This window comes from Cydia pomonella, chromosome 4 (assembly GCF_033807575.1).
Source record: "Cydia pomonella isolate Wapato2018A chromosome 4, ilCydPomo1, whole genome shotgun sequence".
NCBI classification, from domain to species: domain Eukaryota; kingdom Metazoa; phylum Arthropoda; class Insecta; order Lepidoptera; family Tortricidae; genus Cydia; species Cydia pomonella.
This window is the reverse complement of record NC_084706.1, coordinates 5,245,625-5,267,766: the sequence shown is the minus strand read 5'-3', so window position 1 is coordinate 5,267,766 and position 22,142 is coordinate 5,245,625. Positions and strand designations below refer to the sequence as shown.

The window sequence follows — 22,142 nt, the reverse complement described above, 5'->3', positions numbered from 1 at the left end:
TTGAGTTTGTAGACTCAGGAGAAAAACAAGTGTTTTTATGTCTTCATATAATAACATTCAGGACATATAATTTTCTGACTGATAAGCGGCCACATAACTTATACAAGTCACTGGTGGGAAATCTAAAGGCTTGAAAACCGTGACTTTCAATAAAACTAAAATTATGCAAACATACTTATTTTTCATCATGTCGATATCCAGAGAGAAAAATGAAGACTAATGGGCTATGAAGAAGCGGCTGTCCCCTTTCCTTTTAAGTCAGCAATTGTACTTTTGTATAATTTCACCTACAATTGGCCCTAGATCTCGTTTTATCTTGTTTCAGAAACCAACTTTGTGGGATCGTTCGACGTGGGTGATTATGTGCTATTTTTTTTTCGAGAAACGGCTGTAGAGTTTATGAACTGCGGAAAGGCTGTGTACTCGCGGGTGGCCAGGGTGTGCAAACAGGACACCGGGGGCAAGCACATACTCAACCAGAACTGGGTCACGTATTTGAAGGCCAGGCTCAACTGTAGCATACCTGGAGAGTTTCCTTTCTATTTTGATGAAATACGTGAGTATTTTGGTTCGTGAGTGATTACTGTTTCCGACGATATTTTACTGATTGTGCATCAATCAGTAAAATATCGGTAACGGTGATAGGAACTAGTTTACTCTTCGTGTCATGATATCGTGCAAATATTTTCGTCGATGACACATTCATAGAAATCAAATCCTCCCTTGTAATGACTTCTAGCATACTCGTATATGGGATTGATATCTAGTTTTTTTACCAGAATGCGAGATTAATATAATACTGTTGTATACAGAAAGCGTGTACGTGATGCCGGGTGAGGTGCCCCGGTTCCACGCAGTATTCACGACAGGCGCAAGTGACGGGCTCGTTGGCTCGGCCATCTGCACATACAACATGGACGACATACAGGAGGCCTTCGCAGGCCGGTTCAAGGAGCAGGTCAGTTGTGTTCGTGTTCACGATTGGCGCATGGGCTCGCCTTCTGTAGGTACGTAAAACATGCTCATTTACAGCGGGCTCTTTGGCTTGGTCATCTGCACGTACAACATGGACAACTTAGAGGATGCCTTCGCGAGCCGGTTCCAGGAGCAAGACTGTTGTGTTTATTGACAGCTTGCTCTTGGGCTCAGTATTTGCGCCTAAAACGCGGACGACATACAAAAAAGACCTTCGTAGGCCGGTTTGCAAGTACAATTGGAGACATTCGCGGTGAACCAGAAGTTCATAATTTTTTTGCCTCGATCCTTACGAGCGAGCTAAACTCCGCCTCCCACAGCGATAACCAATTACGATGCATTTAGAATTTTTAATCTTAATAATGAAAAGGGTAAAAACAGGTAATGAGACAAACAATAGATAGTAAGGACAGTTTATTAGTTTGTTATTTAGGCTAAACTTCGCCTTCCCATAAAGATAACCAATTAGGATGCATATAGGATTCTTTATCTTAGTTTGCAAATGCCGGCCGTCACAAAGACAATGGACGAGAATAGAGACTTTACCTGAGCTAACCTTTTTTTATTCGACACCCACTTTCTTAAGTGCCGTACTACTGGTCGCCTCACCGCCTGCAAGACGTTTAAAATATTTTCGCCTTTAAGGTGCTTCACCGCGGCTGTCCCCGATAGTACAGTCGCCCTCAGATATACCTATCGGAGCGGTCAAGGCGTTAAACCTTGACAATAGAGGCGTGTTCAGATATTTGTGAGCGCCTTTACCGTTCCGATATCTCTGATGGCGACTGTACGCATATCCACAACGAAATTTTGTTCGTTATTTGCACCTACAAAATGGATGATATTTAATACTAAGAGCATTCTGTATCCTCCTACGGCCAAATTTCAAAGAGGGTACTTCCGAGAAAGGCCCAATGTCCTAATATTAGAACTAAATAATAAAGCCCTGCGATGGCAGCATGGTTCAATTTTTATCGCCTGTCGCTATTCCCGTCACTTTCACACTTACATACTCATTAGAAGTTGACAAATGATAAAGAGTCGATCATCTTAGCCCTACTGAACGCCCAGACCATTTTTTTTAAATCTATTTAACCTCTATAGTTACAGATGTAATATTTTAGGGGTAATATTATAACAATATTGATTAAGGCTTGCCACACAAAAAAGAAAAAATCTTTTGTTCTTAGATTATACATGGTAGACTAATGTGATAAAACAAATCAAGTCTTTGAAATCTCATAGAAAATAAGCAATAATACACTTAATATTAGCAGAAATTAAGAAAATAAGCCTTCAATAACACCAAAGTTTCAACAATTAGCTTTCTTTATAGTAGGAATTCAACAATTCTACATAAAATCTAAATTTTAACATTAAAATTAATAAAATAATACTATTTGTATCATTTAAATTCGCAGAATTAGCCTTCTTTTATATATAAATTCAAAAATTCCACAGAAAGCAAAAACTAATACACTTACTATTAAGAAAATACACAAAACTATTATTGATATTCACATTTTGAGACTACTTTCGAATTCGAATCAACAAAAACACAATATTATAACTGAAATTATAGTGTTATTGTCATTTTAGTGAACATAATAAACCTTCTTATGGATACAAACTTGAAAAACTCAAAAAAATTGAATGAAAACAATAGCAACTTGTTTAAACTACCCTACAAAAACATCCCAGCCTTTTTTCATCACTTTAAACTTGGATTTAACTTTGTTTTTGAAGCTGTCACTGCTGTCTTTTGTCACATTCGCTGGCCGCCGTTTCTATGTGGGATGTACTCATCTTCTTTATCAGCCCCTCCAAAGGAATCTTTGTCATCTTCGAAATCAGACTGTTGAAGTACCTAAGTCAAACACTTGACTATATTATAAATAAACATATAACAAAGAAACTGTATGAGCCCGATAACCGAAAACTATGACAAATTAAGCTCGTAACTACAGAAACATATATCTTGTTATTTCTTTCTTTATCGCACAGACATATAAATTTATTACCTCAGATCATAGAAATGTTTATTACAATGAGCAGGATGGTAAACCAACATGAAAAGCTATTCATGTTATAACAGTACATACGGTAAGATAACAGTGTTTACGTATAATTCATTTCTTTATCTCTAAACCAAAACTAAATACAGTAAATATAACATAAAGGTTTTAAAGATATTAATGAATTAAACCTTCCTCTTTTCGCTGCACGTATGATTGCTGTGACGTATATTTAGTGACAGAAGACCAAAGATAACTCCGCCCTCTGTAAAAGCAGTGCAGTGCTGCGACAATGCCAAATAGAACGTAGTGATTATATGCTCTTTGATATCCACAGACGTGGCGCGTAGTACAAACACATCAGGTGACCGTAAATATTTTGTTCTAGTATTATCACAGTGGGTCTATTCTCCAAGTCGCTATTTTAAAACTTGGGCTTTCACTGCAAACTGATTTTTTCCTAGTACTTTGAAACCCCGGAGGGTACACTAAGCCAAAATACATTTTCTGATACGGACTCTTTTCTTATAACTAATATAACCTTTTCTAATCTTTATTAGTCCCGAAATAATTACCTGTCATACTTCATAAAATATTGGGTATTTATTGAATTACTCAGAACAGAAAACATAAGTTAATCAGCAACTACATATTTAGGTCGGACAGCCAATTGAGCAGGTGCCTACATAATAAATAAATAAATATAGAAAAGTACCTACATACCTACATTTAATCTTTGTATTCTCTCGCTGAATCATATTTACAGAGGTTCGATATTCGGAAGTGTTACCTGAAGTTGACTTTTTTGCCAATTGACGTATTTTTTAATTATTATATTTTTGAAAACCGAGCTTTATATAATTTATTTCGAGATATTTAAGAAGTGCAGCCATCCAGATTTTTGATGCTGGTGAGGGGTGGGAAAGGGTTTTCAGCGTGCGCGGCGTCTAAGGTTAATACTTAACTGTTTAAGTTTAGGTTCTAAGTCAAGTTTGATATCATTTACAACAAAATCAAAGATGTAGACGTAGGTTTCATCTAAATCAGTCGAGCGGTTATTGATTTCCCGTACATGTCTACACCTTCCTTTTTACTGTTAAGGGAATTTATTTGGGATAAAAACTATTCTATGTTCTTTCCCGAGACTCAAACTATCTCCATACCAAAATGTGGGATTTTTCAAAATATTTTACAATTGCTCTGGTTTAAGGCCACAAGGTGTGCAAAATTAATGTACAGTGAGCTGCGAAATTGCATGGATAAATTATGAATGAATTTATTGATAAAGTCGCCATGCACTTACGGCTGATGGTACAAACAGTTTTGTACATTATACGTTTTGTATCAGTATACAAGGTAGCTCAGACGGAAAGCAAGATCAAATACTTACAGAACAAAAGTACAAATGCCCAAATGTGTAGGCCGAGCTCCGTATAGGGTTGAAAATCTCGGAGCGTCCGACGTGTGCGCGCTTTCTGCAACTTGCCCCAAGTATTTTAATAGCGCAGGCCGAAAAGAGAGCTCCATGAATGCAGTGCACGGAACAATAGTACAAGTATGTACCTTATCAATCAATAGTACAAGTACCATTGCGGCTGTGCGCCAGATACACCATAGTCGCGTTTTTCTTTTTTTATTCCGCCTTTCTCAGACGCTTCTGCCCTTCGGCCCCAACGCGGTGCTCAGCCTTCATCCTACGCAATTAAGATTACTTGGAGTATTATTCTGTGTTTCAGCACTAATCTTCTGAAGCTCGGCCTTCGGCCTCGCGTTTAGGTGTGCCTCTTCCGGGCACTTCGGGTCTTCGGTCTTCGCATTTAAGATAGTTGTATACACAGGTTGGACGGTCCGGGCCTTTGGCTCTGTGCGGAGCTCGGCGTTCGGTCATCGAATTCAGAAATTTGTACAATTGTTCTTTGTCTGAACACTAGCCTCCCGAGAAGGCACTCCTCTTCGGTTTGTTTCGAGCCTTCAGCCCTACGCGGATCTCGTCCTTGGGTCTTTGCAATAGTTGTCTATACCACGTTTCACGTAAACCATTGTGGGTCTTTTCGTAAAATAGCCAAGCTGCAGTTTTGTTCTTAAATCCGACTCACGCTTGACTGCAGATTGCCTATTGTAGGTTTTCCTGTCATCTTTAGGTAAAGCAGTATTTTGTCCGTTTATTCCAAACTTATAAAAAAAAAAGATTCTCACAATGTGGCCTCGCGTTTGATACATAACACAATATAGTTTGCAAAACTTTGTTTTTACATTTTCTTATGGACCCCCCAAAAGTCGCCCCTATGTTTAAAATTTATTTATTGACGTTATATTTCTGTCTTTGGGTCACAAACATACATATGTGTACCAAATTTCAATTTAATTGGTCCAGTAGTTTTGAAGCAAATAGGCTGTGATAGACGGACAGATGGACGAACAGACAGACTGACAGTCATCCTATAAGGGTTCCGTTTTTCCTTTTGGGGTACGGAACCCTAAAAATACTCGCAATGAAAGAAAAAATTATATAACTCTCAATTGAAATGTAAATCTAAATCGTATGCCATGTAATATTTTGATTGAATGTGAAATCGTCCGCTTAAACGCTGCAACAGTTTGCTTTGCTGGACGCCAAAACTATGTTACGGGTTTGATCTTGACACGACTTGCAATTGCATATTACGCGTACCAATCGGCGTGAGTGATCGTCAAAACCGAAAAAAATGTTAAATTAAAATCGAGCTCCCGTAACCTCTCCACTCGATTTACGAAGTTGTCTATTGCAGGCGACCTCCAGCTCAGCATGGCTGCCTGTGCTGCGGGCGCGCGTGCCCGAGCCGCGGCCCGGCACCTGCGTCAACAATACCGAGGCCCTACCAGACAACGTGCTCAACTTTATAAGGTAACCCATACTCGGACAGGTCATAGAGCGTTTTCATATTGTCCGCCCCGATATCGGATGAGCTTTGGAGAAAAACAGCTGCTAGAAAATGCTCTATGGCGTTCCTTTGATTTTGCATGAATGGTTTCTTTTGAACAACAAACAAGAATTGAATATTTTAAAAAATACAAGAAGGTATTTTTTTACTTTTTGCGCCTTTGTAGTCGTATCCAACATTCTATATCGACAATGTGAAAACGCTTTTACACTCAGATGTGATAGAAGCCCTGGAGTTGCAGGCGTCCATAGGCCACGGTGATCGCTTACCAGTAGGCGCCGGCCGTTTGCTTGTTTGCCACCGACGTGATATTAAAAGGTTGTCACCTAGCACACACACAGTCCGGTTGCTCCTTTATACAGCCCGGCACCAGATAACATAATCGAGCATTGTATAAACCAATTTTAAAATGATATAATTTAAAAATATGTACTATAAATATAGTAACTATCCAAAATAGTTTTTTTTTCTTGTTATTAGACCTACTCTACTAAGATTGATTATCTACGATCATGGTCACTCAACAGCTAATAATAAAAAAAAACCTCTTTGACTTTTTATGACAGTTAAGTATATGATTATGAATAAATAAATAAATATTATGGTACAATCTTACACAAATCGATTTATTGTTAGTAAGCTCAATAAGGCTTGTTTTGTGGGTACGAGACGACAATATATATGATAAATAGATATTCTCTTGTAATTATGTATTTAAAATAGCTGTCAAATAACTTTCAATAATAAATCTCAACTAATGTCAATGTTCTATGTCTAGAATCGGACCTAACTAACTCTGCACAAGCTTTGCAATAACAAAGTGCGGAGTGTCAGCGTAAATATCAAATTTCTATGAAAAAATGCCGCTCTTGGACACTTTGTCGCTGTACTCAACCTTCTGTTCTGTTAAGTCACACGCAGCTTCCATACAATTTTCTCTTCTTAGCCGATTCCATACAATCGAAGTTACGCTCTTATTTAAAAACATTATGCTTAAATTAGATGAAACTTGGGATGTACGGTCAACCAATTTGATTCCTAGGCCACTATAGAACCATGTCATAATGACTTCTACGACAGTGCTTATTGAGTGATGCGTGTCATGTATAGAGTAGTTAAAGCGACAAGGTTCTATAGTGGTCTAGGATTCAAATTGGTTGACTGTACATTTACATAACATATATGTATGTCTGGTACTAGTTTTCGTTGCTAAAAATTGTTATATAAAGAACATTAGAGCCTTAGAAGTTTTGTATGTAAAACTATGATACTTGAATGTTCATGTCAAATATCATATTATTTTAGAATGTCGTTTTATAATGAGTTTTTGCCGGTCCCATATTGGGATACCCTCCTACAATTTGGGAGGGATTTAAATCTTCTCGCGTCAGAGGTGTAGGGTTAAAGCTGGCGTAGCTTTATTTGACGTTCATAAGCGCATTGTAATATGTGTGCCTACTTGGAAAATAAACTATATTTATCTTAATGAGAGCGTAATTGTGTGAATCTTAAACTACACCGGTTAGAACTCGATTGAATCCTTCCTGGAACATAGCCGGCTGTATGATAGGCTACACACTCACACTGCACAGGCTAGAGGGCCTACAGCGAACCACGTTCGACGTGTTGCTTCTCTGTCGCACTTGTAAATTCGTATGTAAGTTTGTCAGGGAGGCACTACGTCGAAAGTGGTTCGCGGTAGGCCCTCCGGAATCAGTGTGATTTCACACCGCGCCATCAATTAAAGCACGTGACCCAATTAGAACGTGAAACTAATGCGGGAAGGCTCGGGATTACCCTCTACACAAGATGAAGCGGCTGCGTTCCTCGATAATGTTAAGTGGTTAATACGGAGATCGCTAATTGATTTCATTTATTGTAGACCTGCGTAAGGAAACATTTAAATAAAATTAACAATAATGTTTCTATTCCATTTCATGAGTCTATAAATTGTATTAGGATAAATAAAATTTTACTGATGTAAAGTAATGATTTAATGATTGATTCCTTCAATCGTTTAAGACAGCAGTAAAAGGGGCCAATTATTGTGCTTTAGTTAGCATCTTAGAAACTGGGATTTTACTATCTGTTTTTAATTTAGGTACAACGTACCTAAAATCTTTGAACCACTTGCTGAAGTTAAAATTTATTATTCTCATGAGAGTAGTAACAATGTGAGTGTCAGTCTCATAATATATTTATTCGGTTACCGACTTTTTTCGATGACTATCTAACAGAAAAAAAGACACCTTATCATCATTACTAAGCCTCCGCTGTCTGTTACTGCGTTTTAACTTGTGAATTGTACCTATTAGGTAAGTAAAAAAATGACATTTTGAGGGTTAGAGGTTTTTTACTATATTATTTAGGTATCCTAGGGTAGGTACTTTTTATTGCCTGTAAAAATTAAAGAGGGGTCGAGATGCATAGTTGGCATCTTTTTCACCAGTTTTAATTTTTCAGGTCGCACCCACTGATGGACTCCGCGGTCCGCCATGAGGGCGACGCACCCGCTTTCTACAAGCGCGACTTGGTGCTGACGACGCTGGTGGTGGACACTCAGTTCGTGGATATGCTGGGCGATGATATTACTTACACGGTGTTCTATGCTGGGACCAGTAAGTGACCTGTTGTGGTTATATGTCTTTTTAGAACATGGCGATCATTACGATACAATACGATAATTTATTGATAAAATATATTTTACATGTCATGTCTTGATAATAGGTACTTAAAATCTATTATGTACTTACATCATTCGTTATTTGGTTAACTAACCAGTTGCTATTTATTATAATAATCAATTAAATGTGACATAAGTATTGTACTTATCTATTGCTTAGTCTGGCACTCGAAAATAGGCATCCAACGAGTAGTAGGCCTCAGCTACTAGTTTATTTTGAAGTTTATTTTTAAACGAGCAGTAGCTAGTGGCATTTCTTATTTCGTCTGGCAATGCGTTGTATATCTAATCTTGGGTCCCATCGTCTGTAGACACTTTCTCGAGATACATTGTCGACATAACATATTTTATTGAATGTAATGCACCTAAATAATATTGAAAATTTAATTTTGGATAATTTATACTGTAAATTTATATTATGAGAGTAAAATTCTAAATCTACCTACCTATTTCCACTTCACGTTTTTGATTCGGTTATTTAGGCGTTGTTCGAAGTTCGAAGAAATTTATTGATTACTCCAGTCTCTTTGATTTCTATGCAATGCAAGTATATCGACGTCCAATTTGCAGTAAGTCGCAAGCCTTGAAACCCACATGTATTTAATTCAGATCGCGAATAACCGCATACTTACTTATATAGGTACGGCTCAGCATTTTTACTCTTGTCTCGTTGGGAATTGGCTCTAATTTGCATATAGCCGGGTTCATTATAAAAGTAGTTTTGTTAGGTACCCCAATTTAAAAATGCTTCATTTCACGTAGGTACCTAAATGGCGATACTTTTTCACGGTGGATAATTACTTATTAGTTACAAATATAATTAAGATATATGAAAAATAAAAGTTACCTGAAAAACTTAGGTAATTTATACGTATGCCATGCTTGGATCAAGATTAAAGCGTCACCGCACTTTCGACCTTAATGTTCAGTCACCAAGAAAGCATAATACCACTACTTAGGTATTCGTATATTCTCAACTACATTTTATTTGAACTTGTTTAAGTAAGAATGATTGCAAGTTAGTGTTCCTTAAATTTGTCACTGATATCACATTTTTTGTGCGAGCTGTTAATAAGGGATCGTTGTTCGGTGACTGATAAGCTGTTTGTCCAGGTGAGGGCTCCGTGTACAAGATAGTGAAGTGGGCAGGCGGTTCCTCGCGCGTGGCGGACGTGTGGCGCGCGGCTGGCGACGAGCCGGTGCGCGCGTTGGTGCTTTCGTCGCGTCTGCACTCACTATACCTCGCCACCGACAACAGGCTGCGTCAGCTACCGCTGCGGACGTGTGCACATCGGTTAGTACCTACCAATTGTTTATTAGATCGAGCTGTGCTAGTGTCTCTCCTATGGCTGGCGTATGGCGTTGTGCGCTGATGCTCTCGTTACTTCTACATTAGCTGTACCTGGCCACAGACAACCAGCTGTCACTGCGGGCGCGTGGACATTTGTTGGTACTAATTGTTTACTAGGCAACGCTGTACTGAGTCTAGCGTGTACCAGACGTCTGGCGAGCGGCGGGCGAATAGCCGGTGTGTGCGCTAACGCTCTCGTCGCTTCTGCACTCGGTGTACCTGTCTATAGACAACCAGCTGCGACAGCTGCTGCTGCGGGCGTGTGTACATCGGTTGGTACGAATTGTTTATTCATAGCGGTGGATAACCGGTGCAAGCCCAAGCTTACTTACTTTGAAAGAGGTACTTGTACTTGTGTATCCATATAAGGAAGCACTTTCCAAACATGCATTTACAACAATTTTCTTCTTAGGTACGACAGCTGCACGCGATGTGTTCTCGATCCCTACTGCGGCTGGGACAAAGAAGTTGGGGCGTGCCGTTCGTACACTCCTGGTCTTCTACACGATGCTACGAACTCTACGCCATCCATATGTGAAGCCAGCGCTCCTCTGAAGACTGTTAGAGCCGGCTACGGCCAGAGCGTTCATCTGGCGGCTTTCGCCAAGACTCCCGAGGCTCTGAAGGACCAGCATGTCGTGTGGTTCCATCACTCAAGAGAGAAGGGAAGATACAGGATAAGTTTTAAGTAAGTTCATCTTAAATATTGCCAAAAGGTAGGTAAGGTTGTATACCTGTGTAGGTATAATAATTTGTAGTAACTATAGTCCACGCCCATACCCATATTTATACCCACTCATGTCCATATTTTGTTTGCCATAAAATATGTAACGTTGGATGGATTCCATCATTGGTACTTCACAGTTTTTAAATTTGTGTTGAGAGAATTCATGCTTTATTACAAAAATGATTGTGTTGAAAAAAAAGAAACAATTTATTTACCTACTGTTAAAATATTTAGCGATGTGACGACAGAAGGACGGACAGACAGAGTCGCACCATTATTCGCACCTAAAAACTAGTTGAAAACTCTGGACATCTAATAAAGTAATTAATGAACGGGGAGAAATTTTTATGCATGTTCAGTAACAATAACATGGAAGGATTTCTATTCTTGGGTATCGAAGTATTCTGTCGGATTGTTTGCTGCTTGCTTCTATTCTATATTATATTTTTAATTTATCAAAATATTTTCGTAATAGTCGAGTGCTTCAAGCAAGCTTCTTACATTTTTGTTTTTTTTTACATGCAATAAAAATAACCAAAAATTCCAAAATTTACCATTTTAATGTCTAGTGGTAATGGTCCATCACTATGTGCTTACAACATGAACGGAGCAGTTTTCAAAAACTGAAGAAGCAAGCCCGACGCAATCGAAATATGCTGCGATATTTATGAGTTGTATGGCATGCAATACGTCAGTAGAGGTCGTATTTTATTTAACCTCTGATTAGGGTCCTGATTTTTAGTCATCTTTTTCCGAGAAAGTTGTTTTCCCGCTCTGTACAATACAACCGATCCCAGGATTCTAAATAGACCACTACACACATGAAAGGATTGAAAGGTTAGTTAGTTAGTGCTTCTGGGCATTTTCCGCAAATCGACAACCATTGTGCCTATTTTGCGTGAAAGGTTACTGTTTGTGTAATGTGGGATACTTTACTCAGTTGGGACCGAGTGCTGCAGACGTCGGAGCGAGGCTTGGTGCTGCTGACCGTGACGGAGTCGGACCGGGGCCGGTACGAATGCTACTATGGGCCTACACTCGTTGCTTCTTATAATTTGGACATCGATATGCATAGGTAAGAATTATATTTTACATTGTTAACCAACTGATTTCACAAGAAGAGTAAACTGAGAGTTTCCATTCCATGAAAATATATGCAACTATAAGTCAGAATTATTATCGCTGAAACATAACACGCGGTAATCTAATTAAATACACGCCCGCAAAGGTCAAATTGTGTTTTAAGTTGCTACTTTCATAAAGATAAATTATAATTATTGTTTTATAGCAGTCATGAAATGTATTTTCTCCAAATATATTTTCTAATGAACGATTACAAAAATTAAATATAACATTCACAACCAACAAAAAAATCTCTTATTTAAAATCAGCAATAACTTAAGCATTCATCCATATACTATACAAGTGTATTCATTGTCACGACGCGCTGGTGGCCTAGCGGTAAGAGCGTGCGACTTTCAATCCGGAGGTCGAGGGTTCAATCGCCGGCTCGTACCAATGAGTTATTTAGGAACTTATGTACTAAATATCATTTGATATTTACCAGTCGCTTTACAGTGAAGAAAAATATTGTGAGGAAATCGGACTAATTCCAATAAGGCCTAGTTTACCCTCTGGGTTGGAAGTTCAGATGGCAGTCGCTTTCGTAAAAACTAGTGCCTACGCCAATTCTGGGGATTAGTTGTCAAGCGGACCCCAGGTTCCCATGGGCCGTGGCGAAAATGCCGGGACAACGCGAGGAAGAGATATATTGTGACGACACTGTTGTTCGCCCCTTATAGAATCCTCATTGGTAACAAATTAACGGTTTGACATTGCACAAAGAATCTGTGACATCAGTGTATTATAAATCAATTTTTACTGTAATCTTTTCTGTACCCCTAGTGTAAATAAATTCGATTTCGAAACGTGACGTACGCGTTTACGTTTAGTCTCATTTTGTATTGGATTTAGAAAGAGCGCGCCAAGCGGGACGTTTTGGAAACTCAAAATCCTATACAAAATGAGACTTAACGCAAACGCGTTCGTCACGTTATGATGTCGATTAAATTTACACTAGGGGTACTGAAGGTCGTTATGAAACTTGTGAATAACGGCATTATTAGGTAAGTAGTTTCCATATTTTGGGAACGATCGGTATTTAAAACGATAACTACTATCTAGGTGTTTTAAGTGGATAGTATAACATCTACTACTTTTTATAGGAAAATCACCAGGGGGACCATTTTTGAATTTCGAGTGCTCGATTTCGTCACTTGAAAATCTGTGAGAAACGGCAAAATGCTATTTTTGAAATACGAGCGATAGAAATGGGAATTTAGTGTTATTGACCAATCGTTTTCAATTCTATTAGTAGACTTTAGTGCCTAGTAGTGTAGATATTATTAAAGGGGGAACACGAAATCGAGCGATTGATATTCAGAAATCGGCGCCCCATTATAATTAATAGGCAATTCAAAATTATAGTCTTAGGAATAAAAACGAACAGAAAGCTGGACTAATAACAAGAGAACATTAGGTAGGTGTGCCACTTATATACAGTATGTAACTGAACGTATAGCAATTACTGAAACCCGTCAATGTTTAGGTCATACTGAGCAACTTTTACAATGGGACCAACCTGACATCGCGGAAGTTTCAACATCGGACCGGCAAAATGTATGAAACACCCAATTTTTTTTTTCGCGGTTCCGGGGTTGGCCTCATAGTAAAAGTTGCTCTGTGTTTTCTGGGTAGGCGTCAATGATACTTGAGTTGGACTTCAAGACTGTTTATTAATAATTCTCGACTACCGACATCTTCCTTCTTAAAAACAAAAATAAGAAAACAATAGGACATGCTTAAAACAAGCATGCATTACCTTAATTTTATTAACCTAGTTCTTTAAACAAACCTATGCTTTTCCATAGATTGTAAAGAACCTATACAATATTATTAGGTATTTAGATAACATTTGTAGGTATAAGTATTACGTAATTCTTTGTTTTTAGTAAATACATTATTCAACTTTAACAATTTTAAATAACAAAATAAGTATTTATTGCATTTCGATATACAATTTTAAATGTGTGAAAATTATTTAGATTTCCATGTTTGTATATAAACAACTGAGTCCTGCTAATTAAATATTTTAACTTTTTATACTATATTATCTTTATTTAAACCATTTAAATAATTACCGGCTGAGTCATGTCAGGGTAGGCGTCAATGGCACTCGAGTTGGACTTCAAGACTGTATTAATAATCTAGGGTGGGTGCACAATTCTACATGTATGACGTAAACATTAACGGATTTGAGTAATTGTTACGTTCAGTTACATACTGTGTAAGTAACAATAACATGTGCATTATAGGTGTACTCAACCAAAGAGTGCAGACTACGGACGAGTGTACTCCGACTGGTGCCACGAGTTCGAAAAATATAAAAAGGCGTTGAACTCCTGGAAATCTCAGCAAATGGTAAGAAACAAATAATTGTTAAACAAATAAGTATTCATTTTATTTCAGAGTTGCCATCACTATTAATTACGCGAGTTCATTAACATGAAAGTGGACGAAGTGGCGTGATAGCTTATATTTAGTCACAAGTTTCCTATGCGGTTATTTATAACTATACATATAAAATATTTCTATAGAATTTGATGTAGTTTAATTTTTTTTCCTTTATTTGTTATTATAACCGTAGGTTTTAAAAATTATTGCTCAAACTTGCTATGAAATGATGACGTCTTACTTCAAATTAGGTCAGGTCTACGTATCCGGTGCGATGAGTGAAGGTGGTATGTAAAGGAATTTTATACAGCCTTATACACCTATCAATGTAAAGCTACCTTCTTTTGTTTTTAAACGCCAAATTGTGACACAACGTCTTGGCGTTCAACCATCAAATAGTAGTAGATTCGTAATTTGCTTCGAGCTGTGTAAACTTACGAAGAAAACAAATTGATTAAATTTTATTTTCCATTGCAAGTTTGAGAAAAGTATTCTACAAATCTCGGCGGGAAACGGGGTTGCCGGCCGCGTATCCCTATCTAGGTTCGCTACACTCGGCCGTCTATATCTACTTGGTCTGCAACCCTTCGTCTCCCGGCCTCTATAATTATGTACTATGCTATAATGACCAGAAAATGGGTTAGTAGAAAAGTCGGGTTCTTTATATAGAGAAGCGGTCGTCTACTATGCTCTTAAAAAATACGAAACAAATAAGCGGCTATAAACATAATACAAGTAGCATGCACCCTTGACCCGTTGAAGATTGTGTCCAGATACTCGTGTGCAACTTATCCGATACGAACTCCGATATATCTACCGACGATTGTATTAGCCGAATACCCTATATAGAACAATCCACAGTTCACGAAACAGTTAACCAGTTAACCAAGGCATGAAATGCTGCGTGCCTTTTTGACATTGAGGTAAAGAATCGTAATTTATGGAATTGGGGGTTCATATCACACAATGGAAATCTTTTTAGAAAACCTGTTTGTAAAAAACACATTGTTAATCCAAAAATATATACATAATATATTATACTGTTACAGTGAAACTCTGTAGGGCCGAAACGTATCACTTTCAATCAGCTTCACTGATAAATAATAACTTTCTTTCTTTGAGAGCTGAAAAAATATGTATGGTCCAGCGTCTCTTGTTAGCTTTTTATCCCTTGTTTTGATAAAACAATTATTCATGGAATGCATAGATTTTACAATAAAAATGCTTGAAAAGTATAATATTGCCAAAAGGGAGGGTGTCTAAAATGTGTTATATTTTCCAGCAATGTTCCAAAAACGTGAACGAGTCGAGCCAGAACGAGGTCGCGGCATCGCTGCGCTGAAAGTGCATTTGCTAATGACGTACAGTGTCTCCCATAAACTAGAGTCGGGCTAAGCTTACTGCACAGACTTTGTAGAGACCGAGTGTGGAAATGTCACCGTGAACGTCCAATTCATATATGTATATGTCGCAGTCGGAATGTAACCTTTACTTATAGCTTTTGGCCTTCCAGTTCGAGCGCCATCTTGGTCGTCACGCCTTGTGACTAATTTCTTAGTTTCTGCTCATTAATAATGTTTAAAGTTTAATATTGATAGCTTATTATGCAGTATACTAATGTGAAATTGTGCATAGAATGGAGAATTTATCTTGAAACGCGTTTAATCATTATTCTGGAGTCAACGGCCGGTAGTCTACGTGCTACTTGTAAAGTCAAGCTATCGCTTTACAAGAACTAATAATAACCGTACACAGTCTTGTACTAACCGTACAATATTCGTCTTATAATAATAGCTCTAAATCAGCGGGACTCCACTGGGTTAAAGCAATTTAAAAAAAACTTAGCTTTTATACTTACCTTTTGATTGCCAAAGACTTTTATAAACATGCTCGGAAAAACGTGTCCTAAACGCTAGCGCGTGTACCGTTAATTATAGATTTGAAAGGTTACATTTTCTGTTATTATTTACTAATGAATTTATTATGATGTTTGTAATGATTTTTCCACACTTTGTCTTCAAGGTCGGTGTAGAGTTACCTTAGACGGACTCTATTCGATATTCGCTCAGCAATCACCCGCCCATTTATTCGCTACGTTACTGGTCTATGTATTTGTGATTACAATTAGTTCCAAATGCTTTAGTTTATTTAGCCTCCTTGTTAACAGAAGCTTAAAAATGTACGAGCTTAATTATTGTAGCAAAACATTGAACGGTAGTTTTCCTTCATAAAACGAGTGACGGATTAAACGTCATAATCGCGGCAGTAATGCGGCGGCATTGGCAGTTACAGTAGCGGCATCAACACCGCAGCAGTAATGTCACAACAGAGGGCTTACCACGAACCACGTTCGACGTGTTGCCTCCCTGTCACACTTACGTACGAATTTACAAGTGCGACAGAGAGGCAACACGTCGAACGTGGTTCGCGGTAGGCCCTCTGTAGTGCTGCTATTGACATCCCAATGTTACCATTATGGATTATGAGTATTACAATAAATTACCTTTTACTTGAAAACAACGTGAAGAAACCTTAGTGTGTGTTTAGTACAGATATAAAAATGTGATGTATTTCTTCAAAATGAATTATAGTTATGTTCTCTTATGACAGTAAAAAGGTCCTATTTTGTCGTTATGATTTAATGATTAACAATATATATTCTCGTTATAAGTAATTTAAAATAATACTGTAAGACATTACTCATTAAAAAAGTTGGGTAACAAAGCCATAATGTTAACCTCGTCAAATAATCACAAGTTAATGTCGTGTAAACTTTTTAGAAATGCTTATCACAGTTTCAATGATATCCCAAAATAATGCGGAAACTTCTGCTGTTATAGTGCGGAATAAACATGTAATACAACCTAAGAAGGATGATGTCTGTTTAAATAGCTCCCCCGCTTGTTCCCTTCACGTCTTTGATGGATGACTGACTTGTTTAACAAAGTTAATGTTGGTTTTTCCTTCTCTTTGTTGGTAACTTCATTGGGCGAATGTCGAAAAGTTTATGTGCAATTCAGCAACACTTAGTATTGTTTAGTGTTAGAATCTAATTATGTAACCTATGTAGTAATATTTGGCAGAGGTTTTGTGAATGACCATAGAGTTTTAAGCCGAACTACACTACGTGCGATACACAACTGATTTCTACGTACACACACTGTTTATAATAATTTTAATTATGACCTAAGTGACGAGTAGACAAAATCAACGTGGCATCTGGTGTGGTTGGGCCTTAAATCATGATCTATGCTTAAGAGGCTGTCAATACCTAAAGCGCGCACACTGTCTATTTCTATCGGAGTAAATGAGATAGCACTGTCGCATGTTACTGGGCCTGGGCAAGGGAATAATAAGAAAAATATTTAAATAAAAAAAAGTGGATTATTAGTGTAATATTTTACTCAACCACGGTTTAGATATAAATGTTTTGAAATTGTGATTTTAAATGCAGACCCATAAGTCAAAACAATAAAGACATAAAACCGTTTAATTGTTATATTAAGACCAATCTTTGCAATTATTTTCTATCGAGCCGATTTCGTTCAATCGTGTATGGAGTACAACCACGGTCTTTGAAATATAATTAATATGAACATATATTTTTCTTACTTGACTGAAACAAATAGTCTTTCTTAAAAAACTGTTTAAGTAACATCAATTTCAAGGACATTGGGTGTTGACAGCCTCTTAATATATTTATAACTCAGTGAAGCAGTACGACTGACTTAAAGCAACGTCAGCTATTGTGGATCACATACGGGCTAAAACAATGCCACCAACGAAGCACACGGCTCACACGCAACTAGCTTACAGGGTTAAGCATTCTAAGCTACCAACGAGAATCGCAATTCACTCCAGAGCATCCCCGACTCTCTGGGGACTCTGAATTACAGTCAAGTAAAGATGATATGCATTTGTCGATGATGTCTTGATGTGTACCTATATTCATTTCATACAATGCTATTGAGGAACTGTATCCGTGGAAAATTCGAATTGTACTAAATCGACTCAAATAAGCACCTAGTTTATAAATGATCTAAACTGTTATCAATACCTTCTTTCTCAAAACATATGTAAAGCAATAAATTACATGGACCATTATGAATGAAATTCATACATACAGTGGTTATGCACTTTTGCAGCTGAGTGTACATCAGTTGTAAGTTATTTTTATGTACTGCAACAATCTGTTAATACCTAGTCGACTGAAACATGAATTTAGTGTGTAGGTAAGTTAAAAAATGTTTAACACGAAAATGAAGGTTCCAACAATACAAAATGCTGTGATATCAGTTCTGTATTATTGTGTGGTCAGATGGAAGAGTTTAACTACGTATTCGTACGTGAGCAACACCCGACACAGCGACTGGGTGGTCTTGAGACTCAAAACTACTGATAAACATCGCTTGCTTTCATTTATCTTGGCGTCTATCTGGCATCCTCAAACCATCTCGTATCCCGTTGTCTATTTTATTGGTATTTAATGATGTAGAAGTCAGTTTTAAAGGCCAAGAAATTACCGCAGGTCATTAGTTTTATCTTACAAGGGGAGTATTTGGGTCGTACGACTTGAAACTAGTTACTATTACTTGATATTTATTTCGTAAGCCCCATTTTCTTCGGATTTGGTTTTGGGATGCGAGAAGAATATAAAAATTTAATTCACTTCCTATTTCGTTTTAGTTCTGTATACATTGCATTTTTTTGTTTTTCAATCTGTAACTGATAAATAATTATAGTTGACATAACGTAATGTGTACCTAAATATAAGAGAATAAATAAAATTACATTATAGCAAGCTTAATGTAAATGTTAGTATTATGAAAGCCAACTGTAGCTATAAGCATAGATATAAATAAAATATAAATTGATTTTTTTTTCATATAAATTAAAGTTAATAAAAAAGAATTCCTATGTTAATGGATAGGTTATTAAAGTATTTAAAGTAGAAATGTTTTTGTTAAAATGGTGATAGTGAGGTTGCGCGTCGGTGGCAGTTGGTGTTGAATTATGTTACAAATCTATTGTTTAGTTACTTTCCCGTCCTGGCCGTCCACGGCCCAGTGTTGGCTTGTTTTCCCATAGTAATTAAAATGATTGAACGCTCAAATTTGAAGGTTGATTCGAATTTAATATATGTATATATTTTTAGTTAATTCCATTTCATCATCAAATTAATTCCACTAGAATAGTGCCTTCTGATGCATGCTTACCTACCTACGAAATAATGTTATAATAATAAGTCCCTAAATAACTATTTATTTTGTTAATATTTTCGTGTAGTGTTGATAGAAAGAAGGAATAGAATTTATTAACAATTATTGTTCATGTTAGGTAGTTCGTTTGTTCTCAAAACAAAGCAATATTTAATAAAAAGTATGATAAAAGATTTGTCAGTATTACTCGTTCATATATTAAATATGATTTGCGGTGTTAGATACTAATTGATCGTACTTAAAATAAAAGGGTAAAAATGTATATAACTATTTCTAGAGGTTTGCCATAAATGATGCTACGGAATTACGGAAATAGTTTTGTCTTTATAAGTGTATGTCTCTTCGTTGTATGGTAAATATAAACTGTGAAATTTCGTAGAAAAATGCTGTAATGTCATTCGGTTATTATGAAAAATAATTAAGGGCGATTGTTTTACAAAAGGAAATATAAATTATTTTACAGCTAATGTGTTTTTCATTTTTCCACAACGAATCTGTTTCTTAGGGTCCCAAAGCCGAAATTGTAAAAACGGAACCCTTGTAGTTTCGTCATGCCCGTCCATCCATTTGTCCGTATGCCGCAGCCATTTTACTGAGAAAGTACAAGACATATTTTAATAAAATTTAGAACATACTCGTAGGTGTATTTTGTCAGCCGCTATTAGTTTAGAAGTTAAAATTTATAAAAAATATATATTTAGGGGGGGAAGCACTCCCTAAACTCCCACATGTAACTAAAAGTATAAAAAGTTCTCTTCCTGGTAAAATAAACACGTGGCACATCATTCGATAGCTATTTAAGAATAACACTGAGGTTGCAAATAAGAGCGTATTCTGATTAAGTGTCCACTTTTGGAAATAATCATTCTGAAAGTCTAAAATATTGAACCCCCGCCCCTTCTAACGTTTGAACAAGGCATGCAAAAAATAAAACAGTAAACCTTAATAAATACCTTACCACGAAATTTATTTTGAACACGATCGGTTTAGCCATTAATGCGTTTTTTTTTTATAAAGACGTAAGTAACTACCGCAAAGGTTCGTCCTGTTGCTTGTGTGGTCTCTCTTGTGTCGTTTTATACCGTCGGCCCGATTCGAAGAATGATTAAGACACGTTTAAGATCTTTAAATAATCGATAACTAAACGACATGTCATAATTGACGTTTATTTCGATTCCGCTGTGATCCCAATAAGATCTCGTATCTACGATATTTCTAACGTCAAAGTGACATAGGTTGCCCGAATCGAGCTGCTTCTGTCAATTACGACATACAAACGATATCTAAATGAGAACTTACCTAAACTAGAACTTTTCGTTATCGTATCTCATTCTTCGAATTGGGCCGCGTATTGGGAGTCTTGCGAGGTATCATAACCTTTGTCCCAATGTCCATTACAATGTACATGCACTCTGTTCATTGTAATTTGAGTAATTCATAAACAGAATAAAGAAACATATCTTTTGTTTAGTTGCTTTCTGAAATTCATCTCAATGTACTATACGACAAGGTCTAATTTCAAAATAGGATATTTTTTGTGGAAATATATAGCGCCCGCGAGAAAGTAAGCTTCCTAGCGGTGACAGATTGATCCTTGTTATCTCATAAGTACGTGTAGTACGTTTTTTTTTTTTTAAATTAGCGTACTATTACGTACATTTTTCGTACAATTTATTGATTTGAATTTGAATTCCGTACGATACCATGTCACCGCTGAAAAGTGTGACACTACGTTTCACCGTCTTATGAGATCGTATGCAGCCACTTTCAATTTATCGTGGACGTTACCATCCATGGTAACTTAAAAGGGACACAATTCAATTTCATACATTTACGAGTAAGTCGCTTGCTTTATTGTCATGACGGTAAAATATAAGACTTTATTATCTTGAAATATAGCTCCTTTTAGTAATACAACCCTCCAAAGAGATGCAAAACGAGTGTGAAGTTATTCACGATCAATGTTTTTACGTACGTAATATAAACCAAGTACTACTAAAAAAAAATATTTTGACAGATTATAATAATTATATGTATAACGCACACACTTAGATACTTTAGTTATTTTTAAGATCTCTTTACGTTTTGGTGGATCGGCCTTGTGTTCCGTAAATACAAATCCAGACTAGCTTGTGCCATCAATTGCAGACGCTCGGCTATCGCTCATCAATTAAATGCCAAAAGCGGATAACAGCTAATTTCATTCCGAAAATCGAGCGACAGGCGGTAAGCCGGCGAGTCAGAGAGTCCGAGTAGGCGTGTCGATAATTCTCTTGAGAACAGCCAGGCGTACGAGTATTATGATCGCTTATCGCGGTTGGCCGGTTGTGATGGGTTATTCCCGCTAGTTACCACCAAATTGTTACCAGTGGTAACTACTGGGATTTTTTTTCCCACCTTTTACCACTGGTAACTACTGGAAATAAAACCCACTAGTTACCTACCACCGATACACCGAAGTCCTATTGTCGAGCGCCTCTAAAGCCTGTTCAAATCAATGCCTAAACCAGTCAACGAGTTCCCGGAATAGATGTAGAGACTTTTCGGATTTGTGAACCTAGATTTTCATTTGTATCGAATTAATTAATACTCGTAATTAATTGAACATGCTATTATGCTCTTGATTACAAACAGATTACAACTCTCATCAAAATGTATCGATATCTAGTTCATATTAATTCAATTAATATATAGCTCTGAGCTCAACGAGGGGGGGCGGGTTTAGGGTTGGCAACGCG

At 37.1% G+C, this 22,142-nt stretch overlaps 1 protein-coding gene across 1 annotated transcript in view; it reads left to right on the top strand.

Moving 5' to 3' along the window:
* Window positions 1–16,022, top strand: part of LOC133516897 (semaphorin-2A-like) — a 90,690-nt gene extending 74,668 nt beyond the window's left edge. Inside the window, exons 6-14 of the mRNA XM_061849934.1 lie at window positions 326–556; window positions 813–958; window positions 5,759–5,874; window positions 8,375–8,529; window positions 9,708–9,888; window positions 10,358–10,633; window positions 11,613–11,747; window positions 14,047–14,152; window positions 15,468–16,022. Coding sequence (XP_061705918.1) covers window positions 326–556; window positions 813–958; window positions 5,759–5,874; window positions 8,375–8,529; window positions 9,708–9,888; window positions 10,358–10,633; window positions 11,613–11,747; window positions 14,047–14,152; window positions 15,468–15,527 — 1,406 coding nt within the window. The 3' untranslated portion in view covers window positions 15,528–16,022. The remainder of the gene's footprint in view (window positions 1–325; window positions 557–812; window positions 959–5,758; window positions 5,875–8,374; window positions 8,530–9,707; window positions 9,889–10,357; window positions 10,634–11,612; window positions 11,748–14,046; window positions 14,153–15,467) is intronic.
* The last annotated feature ends 6,120 nt before the right edge of the window (window positions 16,023–22,142 follow it).